This window comes from Acanthamoeba castellanii, assembly GCF_000313135.1.
Source record: "Acanthamoeba castellanii str. Neff unplaced genomic scaffold scf7180000084669, whole genome shotgun sequence".
Lineage (NCBI taxonomy): Eukaryota > Discosea > Longamoebia > Acanthamoebidae > Acanthamoeba > Acanthamoeba castellanii.
This window is the reverse complement of record NW_004457554.1, coordinates 796,203-814,233: the sequence shown is the minus strand read 5'-3', so window position 1 is coordinate 814,233 and position 18,031 is coordinate 796,203. Positions and strand designations below refer to the sequence as shown.

General features: G+C 61.7%; 2 protein-coding genes across 2 annotated transcripts; one reads left to right on the top strand and one right to left on the bottom strand.

Moving 5' to 3' along the window:
* Positions 1-76: 76 nt before the first annotated feature.
* On the bottom strand, positions 77-3,979 carry ACA1_116620 (protein kinase domain containing protein; the record flags this gene model as incomplete). Its single annotated transcript, XM_004342251.1, is given in 12 exon segments — positions 77-1,540; positions 1,614-1,818; positions 1,879-2,017; positions 2,098-2,236; positions 2,304-2,411; positions 2,477-2,668; positions 2,688-2,773; positions 2,840-2,999; positions 3,120-3,144; positions 3,250-3,468; positions 3,575-3,664; positions 3,804-3,979. 12 exon segments carry the CDS (start codon positions 3,977-3,979, stop codon positions 77-79), a joined length of 3,003 nt encoding a protein of 1,000 aa, XP_004342300.1.
* A 610-nt stretch (positions 3,980-4,589) lies between these two features.
* ACA1_116610 (HECTdomain (ubiquitin-transferase) domain containing protein) lies at positions 4,590-17,849 on the top strand (the record flags this gene model as incomplete). Its single annotated transcript, XM_004342250.1, is given in 14 exon segments — positions 4,590-4,652; positions 4,740-4,826; positions 4,909-5,018; positions 5,086-5,401; positions 5,509-6,817; positions 6,893-7,014; positions 7,083-8,016; positions 8,102-10,964; positions 11,037-13,885; positions 13,901-15,513; positions 15,585-15,715; positions 15,788-17,352; positions 17,449-17,659; positions 17,750-17,849. 14 exon segments carry the CDS (start codon positions 4,590-4,592, stop codon positions 17,847-17,849), a joined length of 12,273 nt encoding a protein of 4,090 aa, XP_004342299.1.
* Positions 17,850-18,031: the final 182 nt, after the last annotated feature.

Genomic DNA, 18,031 nt, shown 5'->3' with positions numbered 1-18,031 from the left:
GCCCCATCTATGGTCTCGTCGTTCCCCCTTTCTTCTTCTTCTTCACGATCTGATCTACTTTCACACATCTATCACATCACTCCCTGCCGGGCCGTTCCGAGAGCTGACGCTTGATCTGCTCTCGTCGCTTCTTCCTCTCCTCCTCCTCCTTCTGCCACTTCTCCCTCTGCTTGCGCCGCTCCTCCTCGCGCTGTTTTCGTCGGTCCTGCAGATCGGGCGACGCGCTCACGTCGTCCTGTATCCCGCTCCCGCCGATGCCGCTTCCATTGCCGCCCAGGCCGCCGTCCCGCGACGACGAGGAGGGCAGGATGAGGCTGCCGCCGAGCCCGCCGAGCCCGCCGCCGCTGTTGTTGCTGCTGAGGCCCAGGTCGCCGTCCTCCTCCTTGGCCTTGTTCTCCCGCCGCGGGCCGTCTTCGATTTCCCGCTCGCGCTCACGCTCACGCTCCCGGATCTTGGCCCGCAGCTGTTCGATCTTCTCGTCGAGCTCGCGCAGCTCCTTATCCCGCTCCTCGTCCCGTACCACCACCCGCGTGACGACGGCGCGCTCCTCCTCCTTCCGCAGATCGGGAGACTCCTCGCCGCTGGCGCCGCTGGCGAGCGAAGGGCTGCCAATGGCGATCCTCTCGCGCCGCGTTGTCGTCGTCGTCGTCGTCAGAGAATTCTCCTCGTCGGCCTTGGCGCGCTCCCGCTCCCTGGCCTTAAGTCTGTCCTCGCGCTCCTTCTGCAGCCGCTGCTCCTCGCGCTCCCTCTCGCGCTCGCGTTCGCGCGATAGGTTGGAGGTCGGGCTCTTGCCGGTGATGCCGTCGTCGGCCCCCCGACGGATCAGCCGGCTACGGTCGTCCTCCGTCTTCTTGGACTCGCGGTCCTCCTCCCGCTCTCGTTCTCGTTCCCGCGCTCGCTCCCTGTCGCGCGGCCTTCCGATGGGGCTCCGTGCCAGCTCCTCGATCGAGGTGGCCATGTGCGACTCCTTGGTGTGTCCATATCGCCCATTTTCGTTGGAGGTGCTGCTGGCCAGGCCGTTCAAGTTGCTGTCCTCCCGCTCCTTCTCTCGCTCTCGCAGCTTGGCGCGCAGAAGCTCTAGTCGCTCGTCCAGGTCTCGCTCCTCTTCTCGATCCCGCTCTCGTTCCCGCTCCCGCTCTCTCTCCCGTTCTCTCTCCCGTTCTCGTACATCGGCCCTCGCCCGCCTCTCCTCGTCGTCCGCTACCCGGCGGCGCGGTGTCGGTACAAGGTCCGCGACCTCGTCCCGCTTCACTTTCGTCGGCGTTGTCGTGGCCGACGTTTCGTCTTCGCCCCTATTTCGTTTGTTCTCCCCTCGGTTCGTCTCTTCCTCCTTGTCCCCCGTTTTCGTCTCGACTCGCATGCTCGACATCAGATCGGCGACGCGAGAGTAGGTCGAGCAGAGCTCGGCGCTGTTGTCCTTTTCCTCCCAGCCTTCGTCGTCGTCGAAGCAGGATGAAAACGGCCAGCCGGGACACGGAATGAGCTGCAGCTGCGACAGCTTCTCGATTTCCCGCAGGACGGCATTCAGGGACAAGTATGTCTGTTGACCAAACGCAACGTTAGTCCGGTGGTGATCAGCAGAGCTCCAGAGGGAGGAGGTTAATAGAGGGTACCTTGCTTTCGTCGTGGCCTACAGTGAATCGTCCGTCTTCTTTCTTGTGGATTGCGAGGTTGTGAGGAGTGCCTCCCTTCTTCTTGAGGATGGTCAGGACGAAGGCCTCGTGCTCCTTGGGCGTCACTCTCACCAAAAAGGTTCCAGCTTCCCGTCCCTCGAGTCGTCGATGCGCCTCAGCCCTTTCCACCGTCCCGTGAAACCACCTGACACCCAACAATCGTGAGACCAGCCGCACAAGGGGGAAGGAGGCGGTGGATACTCACCTTTCACAGACTACTTTGCGGATGTTGTCAAGGATATTAGTCCGTAGGCTGGACGCCCTGCGCTTGTTGAGCGGACCGAACAGGTTCAATATCTCGCCAAACTTTTCGATGTGAACACACGCGTCCTCATCCTCTCCAGCTGTGGGGACAGAAGCAGAGAATGGTTACACTATAAGTCAGTCGGCCGGGTGAGGAGTGGGCCGCGCAAGCCTGGCGTACCATTGGTCAGGATGGTCTTGAGACAGAGGTAGTTTGTGCGTGCAAATATTTCGCTGTAGCGCCGACGACTCTTCTCGGGCAGGCTGCTGCCCAAGTACTGGTAGAATCGTTTCGAGAACTCGTCCCACGGCACCAAGTGCTGCAGATGAATGGCCATTAGTCGGGGTACCCTGGAATGAAGCAGTTTGGGGAGTAAGGCCGCATACCTCCTTGAGGAAGCGTTCGCTCCAGAAAGATTGCCCATGCGGGTCCGTGATCGCCAGCTCCACCAATATGGCGTCCAAGCGGGCGTTGATGTCCTCAAAATCCGGTCGCTGTGGCACAGGTGCCGACAAGATGAGGCGTGAGAAAAGCCATTCACGTTACGTAGCCTTCGCACAAAGCAGTGGAACGGGTTGCACACTCTTTCTGGGTTGTCGTGCCAGCAGTCCTCCATGAGCTTCTTGAGGGACGGCAAGCAATCGCTGGGTATTTTGGGCCTGATCTCGTTCTTGCAGATTCCCGTTTCCAGTGCTTCGTTGGACAGATCGCTAATAATAACGGTCGAAGCGGAAGAGCATCGGATGAGCACCTTTGAAGACAAAAAGAACAGCGGGGTAGGAGGTGTACTCGAGGTCAGAGTATAATCGCTCGCAGGTGTAGATCTGCCACAGGAGCATAGAAAAGGAGTAGACGTCTGCGTAGGCGACAGCGCGCGTTAGAGTGATCGACAGTCTGAGGTCACGCTGAACAACACGCGTACCTGCTTTCTCGTTGTAGTTGGAGCCTTTCAAAATCTCGGGGGCCATGGTGGTGAGCGTGCCCACCCGTTCGCCTCGCAATCGGGAGATTCGCTGCGGTTTGAGGATGCTCAGGCCGAAGTCGGATATCTTGACGTGATACGACTTGTCGATTTTCTTGTACTGTGTTGGAGGCCGATGGATGTGAGCACAAAGAGGAATGCCACGCGAACAGAAGGCGCTAATGGTTAGGCAAAGCGCAGAACGAAGCAAGAGGGGAAGAAGCCAAGAGAGCAACCGTACCATCAGATTTTCCAGTTTGAGGTCCCTACAGAATGGGAGAAAGAGAAGTCAAGAGGACAAGATAGTGAGCGGCGGTACTCACCACAGGCCGAACACGAACGCGAGCGATGACAGGGGTGCAATGAATTACCTGTGGATGATGGCTGGGTTCATGGAATGAAGCCAGAGCATGCCGCGGGCGGCGTCCTTCGCGAGAGCCATCCGCTGCCATAAGGTCATCTTCTTTCCCACGGCAGATTTGATCAGCAGACGCTCCAGGTCTCCATCCATGATCTCCAAAACGATCTTGAACTTGCTCGCTTCGGTGCAAGCACCAAGGCAAAGGATGAGGTTTGGATGCAGGTTGGTTCTGTAGAAATGGAGTGAGCAAGGAGAACGATTGATGAGTGAATAAAGCCATGTGAATTGGTCGGCCAGCGCGCAAACGAAAGCAGAACAGAAGGACGGGAACGTACGTCATGATGTTGATCTCATTTCGCAAGTACTCGATCTCCTCCCGAGTAAGTGCGCTCGCCTTCTCAGGAATTGGGACCTTGATTGCAACACTGGTGTAATAAAGAAAGAGATCGAATGAATGGGATGTAAAAAGGAGAAGGAGGAAGATGACGCCACCAACACATGCGAAAATCAAAACAACGCAATTTGTCAAAAATAAATAAATAACATGGACTGATTGGCGCGTACGTTGAACTGAAGCATTCGCCCTTCCATACCGTGCCAAAGGTTCCACTGCCAAGCTTTGTGATGAGCTTTATCTCTTCATCTTCTATCTCAGAAGATTTGAGCAGACGGGAGGCGAATCGAGAAGTATAGCTTCCGAGATAGCTTCCATTTTGGGTTATCTCAGAAGAGTTGTTCATTCCCTCTTCTCCACCTCCTCAAGGATCGTTATTCTATGCAGTCGTGTCCGTTGCGATGGTAGGTGCTAGAAATCGTCGAAATGCAGCGCCCCCTCGCGCAAATTGGCTCCAATTCGAATGGCTTAGAAGTTCACAAACTTCTCCTTTCGCAAATGTGTCTTCTCTACCCTCCCTTCTTTTCTCTCTCTGCACACCTCGCTCGCCTGGTGCAGGATCGTTTCGGTTGACGCAAAGGTTGGCGCTGAGGTGTTGCGCCCTGCTCGCCCGTCGCACGCGCTTACGCCGGCAAATACCGCCAACCAATTTAATTCCACCACGCAACCGGATTTGGCTGAGCGCACTATTTCGGTTTTTTTTTCTTTTTGCCCGAACAGGCGTTTCCGCGTTGTACTGTGCACGACCCCAAGAGAGATTACGGCCACGGGCTGTGTATTGGCGCTGATCAGCGTCCTATGACGAAAGGAGCGGCAGCGGCCTCCTTGCCCGATGATGGCGTGTTGTGAATTTTTGTCGACAAACTTTTTTGTTTTTCCTCTTTTTTCCTGAACTTGAGGGTCTTCACTACTTCAGCTCGTGTTGTGCGTGAGCTGGCAGAACAAGAAGGATCGCGATGCGCCTAAAACCAAAGGTGAAGAAGGCGATTTCGACCCCTGCCAAGCGTCAAAGCAAATCGGTATATCCTGCCCTGCGCTCAACAGAACCTTGCAGGGTTGCTAATGATCATTACATCGCCCCCATCCATCATCAGATCATCGCACAGAGAGAGCTGGCAGATCGGCTTGCTCAATGCAAAGACGAAGAGCTTGTAGACCAACTCAAAAGCTTCACCCAGTGGACTTTTGGCGAGGTACATTATGCTCAAAAACATTTGATGTTATTTTATTTATTACTTTAGCGAATGCCACCTTGCTGACGCACCTTCTGTACAGGGCGACATTCACAATTGGGTGGACGTCCTCAACCGATTCGATGAATTCCTGTCCAAACTGGCTGATCACTATGAGCCTCAGACAACCCTTGACTTGCCCATCTTGAAGAGGTATCGAGCGTGCCCCCCCCCCAATCTTTGGCGATGACATTTCGCTCACGTTGTATTTCCCGTGCAGCTCTTTCCCTAGAGAAACGGTTCTTCATGTATTGCGCGTCACGTCTCTTATCTTGGAGAATAGCTTCAACCGCTATCTCTACGGCTCGGCCGAACATCTGGGCGATCTGCTACGCATAGACGACCCGGAGATCGTTCTGGCAACCCTCACGCTGCTGTCCATACTTGTAAAGAAAACGCGATCGAGGGTCACCACGCGCATTCACGGCGATCCTATCCTCAACGCGCAGCTGTTCTACCTCACCAAGGGCTGGGGCGGCAAGCAAGATGGACTCGGCCTTCTGTACTGCGTCCAGGATAGGGACATAACGTCCAAGGTACGACGCACGCTTCCGCTCACTGATCCAATCTGTGCATTCTTGCATGTGTTTTTTTTTGGATTTATTTTTAATGTTCAATCAAATTCACCTTTCGTTCTTTACAGCTGTCGGTTGGCACGACGCTGCAGTTCGAGTTCTTCGTCGACCCTAACGAATCGAAGAAGCCCCTGCCCGCTGGAGGAGCGTCAGACTCGAAGAAAGAGGATGCGATGGAAGTCGAGTCTGTGGTGACGAAGACCGAGGATGGTAGCGCACAGGAAGCTGCCGTCAGCAAGGAGGGCGAGGAGGCGTCGGCCGGAGAGAAAGCCACGCAAGCCGGGCATCGCAGCATCCAGTTTCCGTGCTTCCACCTCTTCACCGAGAGCAACATCGACATCCTCACGCAGCTGGTGGACAAATACTCGATCCCGCGCAAGTACCACTTCCCGCTGCTCATGCGCATCCGTCTGGCGCGTGCGTTTCCCGACGTGCAAGCGCGAAGGGATCTGGTGCGCACCAATCTGCTGGCGTTCACCGTGCTCGCGCAAGCGCACATGGACCTCGGCACTCTGTCTTCCTTCTTCCTCTACGAGCCCGAGTTCATCGCGGAGCTGATGGAGCTGGTCAAGTCCGATCGACACACGCCGCAGGATTTCCGCATCCTCGCGCTCGACGCCCTGAGCGCCCTCACCACCGACCGGTCGAGGCTTCCCAAAGTCATCTCGGCCACCGGATCCTCGCAGCACCACGGAGAACTTCCCTCCATGGTGCGCAAGTCTGTAGCGACTCTCACGGGCTCGGTGGAGCACCCGATCTACACTCTGCCCTTCATCGACTCCCTCTTCTCCTTCCTCGCGGCCCTCATGGCTACACCCGACGGCATCGCTGCGCTCAACACCGCCGGCATAATCTCCACCCTGCTTCCTCTTCTGCGACACCAGAACCTCGAGCATGCCGGCATCCTCATGCAGTGCCTGAGTATTCTCGAGTACTATGTCGCTGGCAGCAACAGCGCTGCAGCCGTATCTCTCTTTCGCGACCTGGGCGGGCTGGACCTCCTCATCGAGCGCTTCAACACGGAGATCGCGAACGTCCAGAAGGCCAAGGAGCAGGAGGGCACCAATATGAGCGTCGAGGGCGTGAGCGAAGCCATCGATGCCAAGGACAAGGGCAAGGAGCGCGTCGACACCGAGCCGCCAGCCGCTGACGAGCTCCAGCCCACGCAAGACGAAGAGGAGGAGGAAGAAAGCCACCTTTCCCACCACCAGCGTACGCTGGTGAAGACGATCCTCCGGATCCTGCTGCCCTTCATCCAGGGCGGTGGCCGCAGGAACATCGGCCGCCTGACTGGAGTAATCGAAGGCCCCTTCCCTCGCGCTCTCTGCTACGTTCTTGAGCACTATCACTACTTTGGCGAGCGGGTCTTCTCGCTAGGTACCTCCCCCTTTCTTTCACACACTTGCCAGAGTGGAAAGGAGGTGGCCTAACGTACTTCGTTCACTACAATAGCCGTCTCGATCATGTCTGGGCTGATCAACAACGACCCCACACGCTTCAACGCGCTGGCCGAAGCGGGCCTGCCCAGGGCCTTCCTCACGTTTGTGACGCAAGGAGTTGAACCCTCGTCCTCGGTACCTATTTACTCACTCACGCCACCATTGTTTCAGCGCGATCGCTTGTTCACTGCTATTGTTATCAGGTCATTTGTGCGCTCCCTTCGGCGATCAGCTCGCTCTGCCTGAATCCCGCAGGCATGACCTCTGTCGTGGATGCCAACGTCATCGGAGCGCTTTTGTCGCTCTTCACCACGCCGAAGTACCGAAAGGTGATCAAGAGCGGCGACACGGCCTCGCGGTTGGGCGCTGGCGTCGACGAGCTATTGCGCCACCACCCGTCCCTAAGACCGCTCGGCATCAAGGCCATGATCAACGCACTCAAGCGCGTGTGCAAGATGGGCGGGCTCACTCTCCCCGAGGAGGCCGAGGAGGTCCGCGAAGACGATGAGGACAAGGACGACGAGGCCAAGGCCGAGCCCACCGGTGCGGACGTCCCAGCCGAGAACGCCTCAACGCCAATGGCCGTTGAAGAATCCGGCGATCGTACTGCCGAATCCGCCGCGGGCGAGGTCACGCAGTCGGTTGTGGCCGCCGAAACGCCGCAGGAGGTGGTCGCTACATCTGCCAGCTCCTCGCAGTCAACAGAAAGCATGGAGCTCTCCTCGGAGAATGTCGCGAGCGTCAAGGAGGAGCCTGTGGAAGAGGAGCCGGAGCAGAAGGTGCCGCCATTCGTGGAGCCCGAAGTCGAGCTCGAGCTCGATTCCAGCCTGCTGAGCGACTACATCGGCAACCTGGGCCGATTCCTGGAGACGATCTTCACGAACAGCGAGCACGGTCGTAACTTCATCGACGCGCACGGCATGGAGCTAATGCTCAAGCTGCAGAGCCTGCCCGAGCTGCCGCCCACGTTCCCGGGCTCTAACGCTGCTCATTCCCTCACGCTCGCTTTCCGGTCGCTGGCCGCCCATCACACCCCTACGCTCTTCCGTGGCGTGCTGGAGAACATGGCCGCCAAGTTCGACAGCCTCGACAGCCTCCAGCCCTCGTGGCGTGATGGCTCCTCGTTCCTCGAAGCTGGTATGTTTCCTCTCCAAGCGGCCCGCCTTTCGCAGATGGAAAAGTGATTTTTTGATTAACACACGCATGCCTTGCGGCCGTGCAGAGGATAATGCTAAGCTGGTCGGGGTGTTGGCAAGCATCGATTGCTTCGCCGGCCTGTTGGCGGGACTCGTGCGCGATCCGAGCGGTCTTTCGCGCCCGGGCACTACTAGCCTCGGCGAATGGATCACCGATGCCGGTGCCAGGGTCAGCTCCTCGTTGGGACATCTCCAGCGCTGCATTCTCTGGGAGATCGCTCGTGAAGCCCAGGTCGAACGTAAGAAGGCCGGCGACCAGGCGGCGGAGGCCTCCCCCGAGGAAACGCCCATGGCCGAGGCTCAGCCCCTATCTGGCGACTCGAGCGGCAACAGTGAGAGCTCATCCAGCTCCACTGGTGCGCCACCCCAGCAGCAACCCGCGGAGTCCCCTGCCGGTGAGGTGGAGACCACCACCGTTGCCACGACTGCCAGCGGCGACGAGAAGAAGCCGGACAAGAAGGAAACCAAGCAGCTGCTGATCCACCTCGTTTCAAGCATCCACTCCGTGTCGCAGGGTCTGGCGAAGGCGCTCGGCGCACGCCACCGTAACCGAGACGAGAAGGTGGTGCACACCCTCGCGCAGACCCTCGTCCGCACGCTGCAGGAGCACCTCACGTGGACGCCCAAGGCCTACACGGACGACGAGGGCGAGGCACCCATCAAGTGCGCCTACCTGACAAGCGTCGTGGGCGAGCTCCGTTCCTTCTTCTTCAACGAGAGGCACAACAACACGCACACGCTACTCCTCCACCAGTTCAACTACGTCGACGGCGTGGCGACCTTCCTCAAGACTCTCAACTGGGTGGTCGACATCTACGTGCACCTGCGCGAGAAGGAGCTCGAGCAGCAACGGAGCGCCAAGGAAGGCGAAACCACCGAGAAGGACAAGGGGAAGGAGAAGTTGGGCGAAACTGCGAAGAAGAGCACCGCAGAGGAAGCGCCGGCCCCTGGCGATATCACCCTCGGCTCGATCGTCAACGAGCAGCCTAGCGCGCCGGAAGCGGAGAAGACCAACCGGGATCCTGACATGGAAATGGCCGAAAGCGCTCTCCTCACCTTCGGCACTGTACTCAAGTACCTCGTGTGCGGCCCCATGGTAGCCACGTCGCCCATCACGGCGAACATGATGACGCAGACGCTGCCGGGCCAGCAGGGTTCGTTCGACCCGCACATCTTCCTCGGCGCCATCCAGTCGCGCGTGCTGCTCTCCGTGATGCCCATCTGGAATCATCCGCTGTTCGCCCACTTCCCCCAGCGCTTCATCACGTCGCTCATCCACGCCAACCGCTATATCATGGAGGGCGAGGCCGCCGCAGCGGCCGCCTCAGCGGCTAGCGCCAAGCCGCGCGCGCCGCCCAAGGCCAAGAAGCAGTTCGAGCCTGATCCCGGCGTGGTCACCCAGCTCATGGAGATGGGTTTCTCGCAGCGACGTGCCGAGGACGCCCTGCGCCACATCGGTGCCAACAACGTCGAGCTGGCCATGGACTGGATCTTCACCAACCCCGAACCGGAGCCCGAGCCGGCGCCGGCCGTCATGCCGCCGGCCGCCCCCGCACCCGGCGAGGCTTCCGCCACGGCACACGTTCCGACTAATGACATGGCCGAGGCGATGTCGGAGGACGAGGAATTGGCCGCGGCCCTGGCCATGTCCCTAGGTCAATCTATCGAGATGCCCTCCTCTCCCGCCGCTGCCTCTTCGTCGAGCGCGCCTCCGCTGGCACCGGCGAAGGAAGAGCCTGCGGCTGCTGTGGTGCCGGAACCGAAGCCAGCTGAGGAGGCGCCGAAGAAGGACGAGCCCGTGGACTACTCGAAGCAATATGACATCCTGCGCAGGGGCATGCTCGAGCGCTGCGTCCGCCTGCTGACCGAGGTCGATAACCTGACCTTCACGGTGGTCGACGTGCTCTCGTCCATTTGCAAGAAGCCCGACGAGAAGACTGCCGCACTCACGGGCGCTGCGACCAAGGTCGACGAGCGCGTCCATGTTGTGGAGGCGCTGGCCGACCAGATCAAGCTCGCCGCCGCCGAGCGTCCGCCCTCGAAAGCGCTCTACCGCCTCACGCACGCGCTCACGCTCCTCATGATCGAGAACACGTCCATACGCGAGCTGGTGGCCACCAGCGACCTCGTGGTTGTCTTCCTCGACCTCCTGGAGCTCATGTTCGCCGACGCCGAGATCAGCAAGCTGACCTCGACCGAGAGGGACCTTGGCCCGGACTGGCTCACCACCGTCCTGCTCGCCCTCGACACCCTCTGCCAGCTGCCCAGCCAGCTGCCCGCCTCCCTAGCAACCGCTGATTCCTCCGCGTCGAAGCCATCCGTGGGCGGCGAGCCCATGGCTGCGGAGTCCGCCGGCGCGGATGTGGGTGCCAAGGACGAACCCTCTGCCGTCGCCACCAAGGAAGACGACACCATCCTGCCACCGATGGAGGTGCCCTACCTGCTGTCCCTGCCCGACCGCAAGCGTGCGATGGAGGCGTGCGTGGGTCTCCTACAGCGCCCGCTTCATCCCGATCCGTTGCAGGCCTTGCTTCAGCTCTCGTCGCACCTCACCCGGGACTTCGAGCTGGCGCAGCAGTTCATCCACCAGGGCGGGCTGACCGCGCTCCTCACCCTGGCACCCACGAGCTCGTTCAGTGGGCAGGTGAGTCTCATCACCACGATCTTGCGACACCTGATCGAGGAGCCCAGCCTGCTGCAGCATGCCATGGAGTCGGAGATCAAGTCCACCATCACCAAGCTCATGGGACGCAGCGGTGCGCTCGTGAAGCCCAAGAACTTCCTCTCCACCGTGGCTCCGCTCGTCTGCCGCGATCCCGTCACCTTCCTGCGCGCTTCGGCGAACGTGTGTCGCCTGCGGGACCCCAAGCCCTCGGTCTCACCCGCACGGTACCATATCTTCCTGTAGCTTTGTCGACTCCTGGTTCGTTTTAATGACGCATTGTGGTGTGTGGCCGGTAGAGTGGTACTGTGCCTGGCCAACCCTGCGCCGGCCAAGGTCAAGGGACCTCTGCAGGCTAGCAGCGGCACCGGGGCCAAGAAGCCGGACCTCCTCGCCAGCTCTGGCAAGGCCAAGGCCAAGCGCACGACGCCATCGACCTCGGTCCAGGTCATCACCGAGCTCACCAACGCGCTGCTCACGCTTTCGAGGATCAAGAAGGCCGTCGACCTCAAACCGACGCCTAAACTTGAGGAGAGCGAGAAGGGCAAAGAGAAGAGCGACGCCAACCTCGGACACGAGTCGATCAACGCCATGGACGCCACGCCCACCACCGAGGCCGAATCGAGCCTGATGGACGTGCCCAAGAGGCCCACGCTCAGCTCGGGCGAGATCCTGCAAATCCTCACGGACTTTATCACCACGTACCCGCCGTGCGGCTCCGTGCTGCTGCGTCAGCAGCTGAAGAAGACCGGGACCAAGGGCAAGGGCAAGGAGAAGAAGGACAAGGAGGCCCTGTCGACGAGCAAGCGACAGATGCCGGAGACCAACAGCATCGTCACCTACGTCCTGAGCGAGCTGCTGCCCCACTCTCCCGACGCCAACGCGAGGACCCCGGTGTCTTCCGACAGGCAGAAGGCGAACGCGGCGGCCGCCAACATGCTCGCCGCCCTCGCACAGAAGCCCGAGGGCCGCCGGCGCGTCATCGACGAGATCACGCAGGCGATGCGGAAGGTGATCGCTGATCGCGACCAGTACACCAACTATCCCGAGGTCATCCAGGCCCTGGTGGACTTCCTCTACCTGCTCCTCACGTCGAGCGCCTCCCGAACCCACGCGAGCGGATTCCTGGGCGAGGTGGCGCGTCTCATGCTCGACGTAGACACCATCAAGACCCTTTCCGCGGCGCTCAACAGCGCCGATCTCAACCATCCCGACGCACCTCAGCTCGTGAACTCGATTCTGAAGCCCCTTGAGATCCTCACGCGCCTCACCGCCGTCATGTCGGCCAAATCATCGGCTGCCGAGAAGAAGTCCGCGGAGGGGGAGGCATCGGCTGATGCTGCTCAAGCCTCGGCAAGCTCGTCGTCGTCATCATCTTCGTCGGCCCCTGAGCCAACCCCGGCGGAGGACGCGGCCGGGACTGCAGGCGAGCCACAGCAGGCGAGCGAGGAGGGCGACCAGCCGCAGCTGGACACCAGCACGGAGCAGCAGGAGCAGAACGATGCGGCGCGAGCTGGTGACATGGAGGAGGAAGAGGAAACGCGCTCGGGCGAAAACTTCCTCCAGAGCCACGCGACGAACTTGAGCGAGGCCATCCAGGCGCTGTCGGGTCAGGGCCAGCAGCTGTCGAACGTGGTCAACATGACGCTCAACTTCATCGAGGCCGCCAACGAGGCCATGCAAGCCCGAGCCCACAGCGCGTCGGACATGGACGAGGACCTGAGTGACTCCAGCAGCGACAGCGACAGCGAAAGCGACCTGAGCGACGAAGAGCGCGAGGAGGGAGGCGCTGCGTTGCACCACCACCCCGAGGAGGAGGACGAAGAGGAGGAGGGCGAGGAAGGCGTCGAAGAGGAAGACGAGGACAGCAGCTCCGCGGAGGAAGACGAGGAGGAGGGAGGAGAAGACGCCTACTCCTACGAGGAGCCTGAGGACCAGCAAGACTGGGGCGGGCAGGGCGATTTCGACTTCTCGATCCAGATCGGCAACCAGGCTACCACCACCGGTCGGCAGTGGGCGCTCAACGTGGAGGACCTCCTCCTCACTGGGGCTCCGCTTCGGGACGTCAGCTTGCCGCGTGCGGTGCCGCCACCGAATCCGTTCCTTGCTGAGTCGGTAGAATCGGCGCACCCGCTCCTTGGCGCGCGAGCGGGCGCCCCCGGCGGTGGCCTCTCGGGAGGGGACCTGGACGGCGACGCGTCCTTCTATCCGCTGCCGCCCTCCCTGCGCGGCAACCCTGTGGTGGAGGACGAGGTGCGCCGCCTGTTTGGCCGCGTGAGAGCCCAGCGCGGTGGTCGGCCCGGCCAGTTCGGCGAGGAGGGACACCGCACCACTCCAGGCATGGCCGAGTACGCCGCCTCCATCGAGCCGCTGTTCGTGGAGACCATTCGCCGGGTCACCCTCCAGGAGCTCAAGGAGAAGGAGGACGCCGAGCGTGCTGAGCAGGAGAAGGCCGAGAGGGAGCGCGCTGAGAAGGACGAAGGCGCTTCCAAGGGTGCGGAGGAGAAGGCCGACGAGGAACTCGCTGTCGCTCCGCCTACAGAAGTGCCTGCACCGGCGGCCACTGAGCCCACGGAGCCAACCGCAACCGTGCCGCCCACCACCGAAGACATCGCTCAGACTGCGCCCGCCCCTGTGGAGGCCGTGCCCGCTGACGCTGCCGAGCCCATGCAAACGTCGGAAACCACAACGGCGCCTGCTGAGGGTGAAGCCCAGCCCGCCGGCGTTCAGCCAACGACCGAGCCGACCGCGCCGGCCTCGGCGGCTGCCGCTGCTCCTGCTGTGAGCTCCACCGAGCCAGTGCAGCAGCCCACCGAGCCATCTGAGACTGCGCCGGTTGCTGCTGAAGGCGCGCCTACGCCACAGGCAGAACAGACGACCACGCCGCCCGCAGAGGTCGGTGACGAGCTGGGCATCGACCCCGCATTCCTGGCTGCTCTGCCGGAGGACCTGCGCGCCGAGATCCTCGCCGAGCAGCTGCATGCCCGCTCCGTCGCTGCTGCTTCACGCCCGCCGCAACCGGCGGCGCCGGCAGCGCCTGCGGCCATCGCGACGCCGAGCGCACCAGCAACTCCTGCGCCTGCATCGGCGTCGTCTTCATCATCCTCGTCATCGTCGTCGTCATCATCGGCGCCGGCGCCGACGATAGGTGCCCCTGGGGCAGAGCCATCGGTCCCGGCGGTGTCGACAACTTCGATCAGCCCCGATTTCATCGCCGCCCTGCCACCGGAGATCCAAGCCGAGGTACTGCAGCAGGAGCAGCAGTCACAGGCCGCCGCCGCTGCAGCCGCCGCGGACCTTAACCGGGCGCAGGCCATGACGACAGCCGACTTCTTTGCAACGCTCAGTCCCGACCTGCGCGAGGAGATCCTGCTCACGCAGGACGAGGCCAGTCTCCCACCCGAGCTGGCGGCCGAAGCTAGCGCCCTGCGTGAGCGTGCCCTCCGCCAGTACCAGCAGTACAGCAACCGGCGACGCGACGACGGCGGTTGGGGCGGACCCGGCTTTGGCGGGCCGCGCCGCGTACCGGTCGCCCCTGCTGAGCCCGCCGTGGCTCTTGGCCTCGCCTCACGCGTCAAGGCCATCAAGGGCGGCGACATCCAGCCGCTCGAGCTCGAGGGCCGGCCCATCATTGAGCCCTCCGAGCTCGTGCACCTCGTGCGCCTGCTCTACCTGGCCAAGCCCCTGGCCAAGGGTCTTCTCCACCGTCTCTTCCTCAATCTCTCCACGCACAAGGAATCGCGGATGCAGCTACTCAACATCATGATGACGATCCTCGACGCTTTCGCTACGTCGACGCATTTGTCGTCAGTCGCATCGGCGTGCCTAACGCGCCGCTTCGCTTCGTTCGCGGAGGCGCTCGAGGCGCTGCCGGCTGTGACGCCCTCGTCCAGCTTCTCGCCGCTCGAGGAACCGTGCCACCCGCTCCTGTCCGCCGGCACAATGAACACCTACGCGCACTCGGGTCAGCACCCGCCCTCGCTGGTGGCGCGCCGCGTGTTGGAGATCTTATGTCACCTGCTCAAGCACAACCCGCGCATCGCCAGCTTCGTCCTGGGCAGCAACGACGACATCGAAGAGAGCAGTGCTGTTGTCGAGGCCAAGGGCAAGGAGAAGGAGACCGATCTGACCACAACGACCACCTCGACTTCGTCGTCGTCGTCGACTTCGCCCACCAAGTGGTGTCCGCTCGCACGCCTGATGGACCTGCTCGGCGTGGACCAGTTCCGGAACAGCAGCGCGCAGCTCGACCAGCTGCTGCAGCTGCTCGCCTTGTCTGTGCAGCCGCTGGCCAAGCTCAAGGCCCGCGAGGAGCGACGGAAGCGCGAGGTCGAGGAACGCGAGGCTCGCGAGCGGGCCGAACAGGAACGCCGGGAACGGGAACGTCTGCGCCTCGAGCTCGAAGCCGCCGAACAGGCCATGACCGAGGAGGCGGCACTCGCGGCCGCCACCGCCGCATCCACGGAGGACATGCAGGCCGCCGCCGCCGCCTCTGCGGCTCCCGCCCGAACGGAGGAAGGACAGCAGCAGGACGTCTCCGCACCCGCCACGATGGAAGTCGAGGCATCGACGGCCCCCACGCCAGCTGAGGCTGCCCAGGAGACGGTCGCTCCGGCGGCTCCCGCTCAAACGGAGGAGCAGCCGGCGGCCGCCGACACGCCGGCTGAGGCCGGCATGGAGGTCGATACGCCCGCAACCACGGGAAGCCGCACGCCGGCAGCCGAAGAGGAGAAAAAGGAAGAGGAGAAGGAGCCCAGGGAGCGAACCGCCGAGGAGGTATTTACATTGCTGTTGGTGGGTGGCTGCAATTCGCTGACTCTGAGGTGGGCTCGCGTCTCTCTGCACAGGTTTGTCCCCAAGTGCCGGTGGAGGACTTGCGCAACCTGGTGAGCATCCTCACGTTGGAGAACTGTTCGGAGGGCACCTACAAGAACGCCACCCACGTGCTCCAGCAGCTCTCAGCCAACGCGCTCAATCGGTACATCGAACAGCCTCTTAAGCCGCGCACGCACAGAGATACAGGCCTGACACACGACACATGACACGACAGGGAGGTGCTGTTCAAGGAGCTCATCAGCGCGGCCGAAGGTCTGGCCGAGGTGGTGGTGAACGGCCTGGATGGCCTGTGCGAGGAGCTGGCCAGCTCGTTCCACCCGACGCTCATCCTCTCCATGGCGTCGTCCATCGCCGAGCTCAACCTGCTGCGCATCATCAAGACGGTGATGGCCCTCCCGGCCACCCCCGCGCAGACCACCGACGACTTCATCGACTCACTGCGGCTGGAGCCTCTGTGGGACGCGCTCGAGCGATGCCTCGACATCATCACCGAGTCCATGGAGAAGGACGCCGCCATCAAGGGCAAGAGCAAGGCCGGCGATGCCAAGGGCAAGGAGCGTGACACCACTGGCGACGCCGAGCGCGACGCCAACAAGTCGCCCGCGGCCAACCTGCTGCTGCCCATCATCGAGGTCTTCTTCGTCGTCAATGCCAAGGACCCGGGCCCGCTCAAGCGCTCGGCGTCGGTCATCGACTTTGGGGGCGCGCCCGCGGTGCCGGGCGTCCCGCGCTCGGGGTCGTCCACCTCGCTGCTGCGGGCCTCGGCCTCGCGCGAGAACCTCACGCGGTCCATGTCCCGGTCGGGCTCGCTCTACAACCTCGCCGAGCAGCAGTCGCGCTTCGCCATGTTCGCCGAGAAGCACCGCGGCCTGCTCAACGACCTCGTGCGCCAGAACCCGGCCCTCCTGCACGGCACCTTCAAGGTGCTGCTCAAGTACCCGCGCGTGCTCGACTTTGACAACAAGCGCGCCTGGTTCCGGCACCAGCTCCAGAAGCTCAAGGACACCCGCGGCTACTACGGCGGCGTGCGCCTGCGCATCAACCGCGCCAAGGTCTTCGAGGACTCGTACCGGATCATGAGCGGCCGGACGCCGGAGGAGCTGCGCGGTCGCATGACGGTGCAGTTCCAGGGCGAGGAGGGCATCGACGCGGGCGGCCTGACGCGCGAGTGGTACGACATCCTGGCCAAGGAGGTGTTCAACGCCGACTACGCGCTCTTCATCAACACGGCCCAGGACAACTCGACGTTCCAGCCCAACCGCTTCTCCTACTACAACCCCAACCACCTGGACTACTTCAAGTTCGTCGGGCGGGTCATCGGCAAGGCCATCCTCGACGGCTACTTCCTGCCGTGCCACTTCACGCGCTCCTTCTACAAGCACATCCTGGGCATCACCGTACAGCCGAGCGACATGGAGGCGATCGACCCCGAGTACTACAAGAACCTGCGGTGGATCCTCGAGAACGACCCGACGCCGCTCGACCTCACGTTCAGCAGCGAGGTCGACGAGTTCGGCAAGATGCGCGTGGTCGACCTCAAGGAGGACGGCAAGAACATCGCCGTCACCAACGAGAACAAGCACGAGTACGTCCAGCTGGTGACCGAGATGCGCATGACCACCTCTATCAAGTCCCAGATCGACGCCTTCCTCGGCGGCTTCCACGACCTCATTCCCCAGGACCTCATCTCCGTCTTCAACGAGATGGAGCTCGAGCTCCTCATCTCCGGCCTGCCCGAGATCGACCTCGACGACCTCCGCGCCAACACTCTCTACACCGGTGCGTGGCGTGATGTGTGCTATTCTGGAAGTGTGCGCGCGTGTTGTATCGTGTCAGCGACTAACGTGTGTGATGTTGTGGTGTAACCCAAAACAGGCTTCTCGGAGAGCAGTCCGGCGATCCAGTGGTTCTGGAAGATCGTGAACTCGTTCGGCCAGGAGGAGAGGGCGAAGCTGCTGCAGTTCGTGACGGGCACCTCGCGCGTGCCGCTCGACGGCTTCAAGAGCCTGCGCGGCATCTCCGGACCTCAGAAGTTCCAAATTCACAAGTCCTACCGCAAGGACCAGCTGCCCGCAGCTCACACCTGGTACACACCACCTTCACATCATCGTCCCCCCCCCGTTTGACAACGGTTAGCTGTACAAGACAAGGTCCTCACCTGTGACCTGTTCTCCAGTTTCAACCAGCTGGATCTGCCCGAGTACGACAACTACGAGCGATTGCGCGAGGCTCTCATGTACGCCATTCGCGAGACCGAAGGATTCGGCTTCGGCTAAGGACTTGGACCTGTTCCTCCTCCGTCCAACGACGACGCGACGAGGAGGCGTTCGTTCCACACACGTAAATACACCAACAACCCTCTTTTGCTTTTTTTGTACATGATCGATGGTGGGGCCACAAGTTAGGTGTTTCGTTTATGTTCGCCAATCCACCACACATCCGTCGCAAGCCCTGTTGT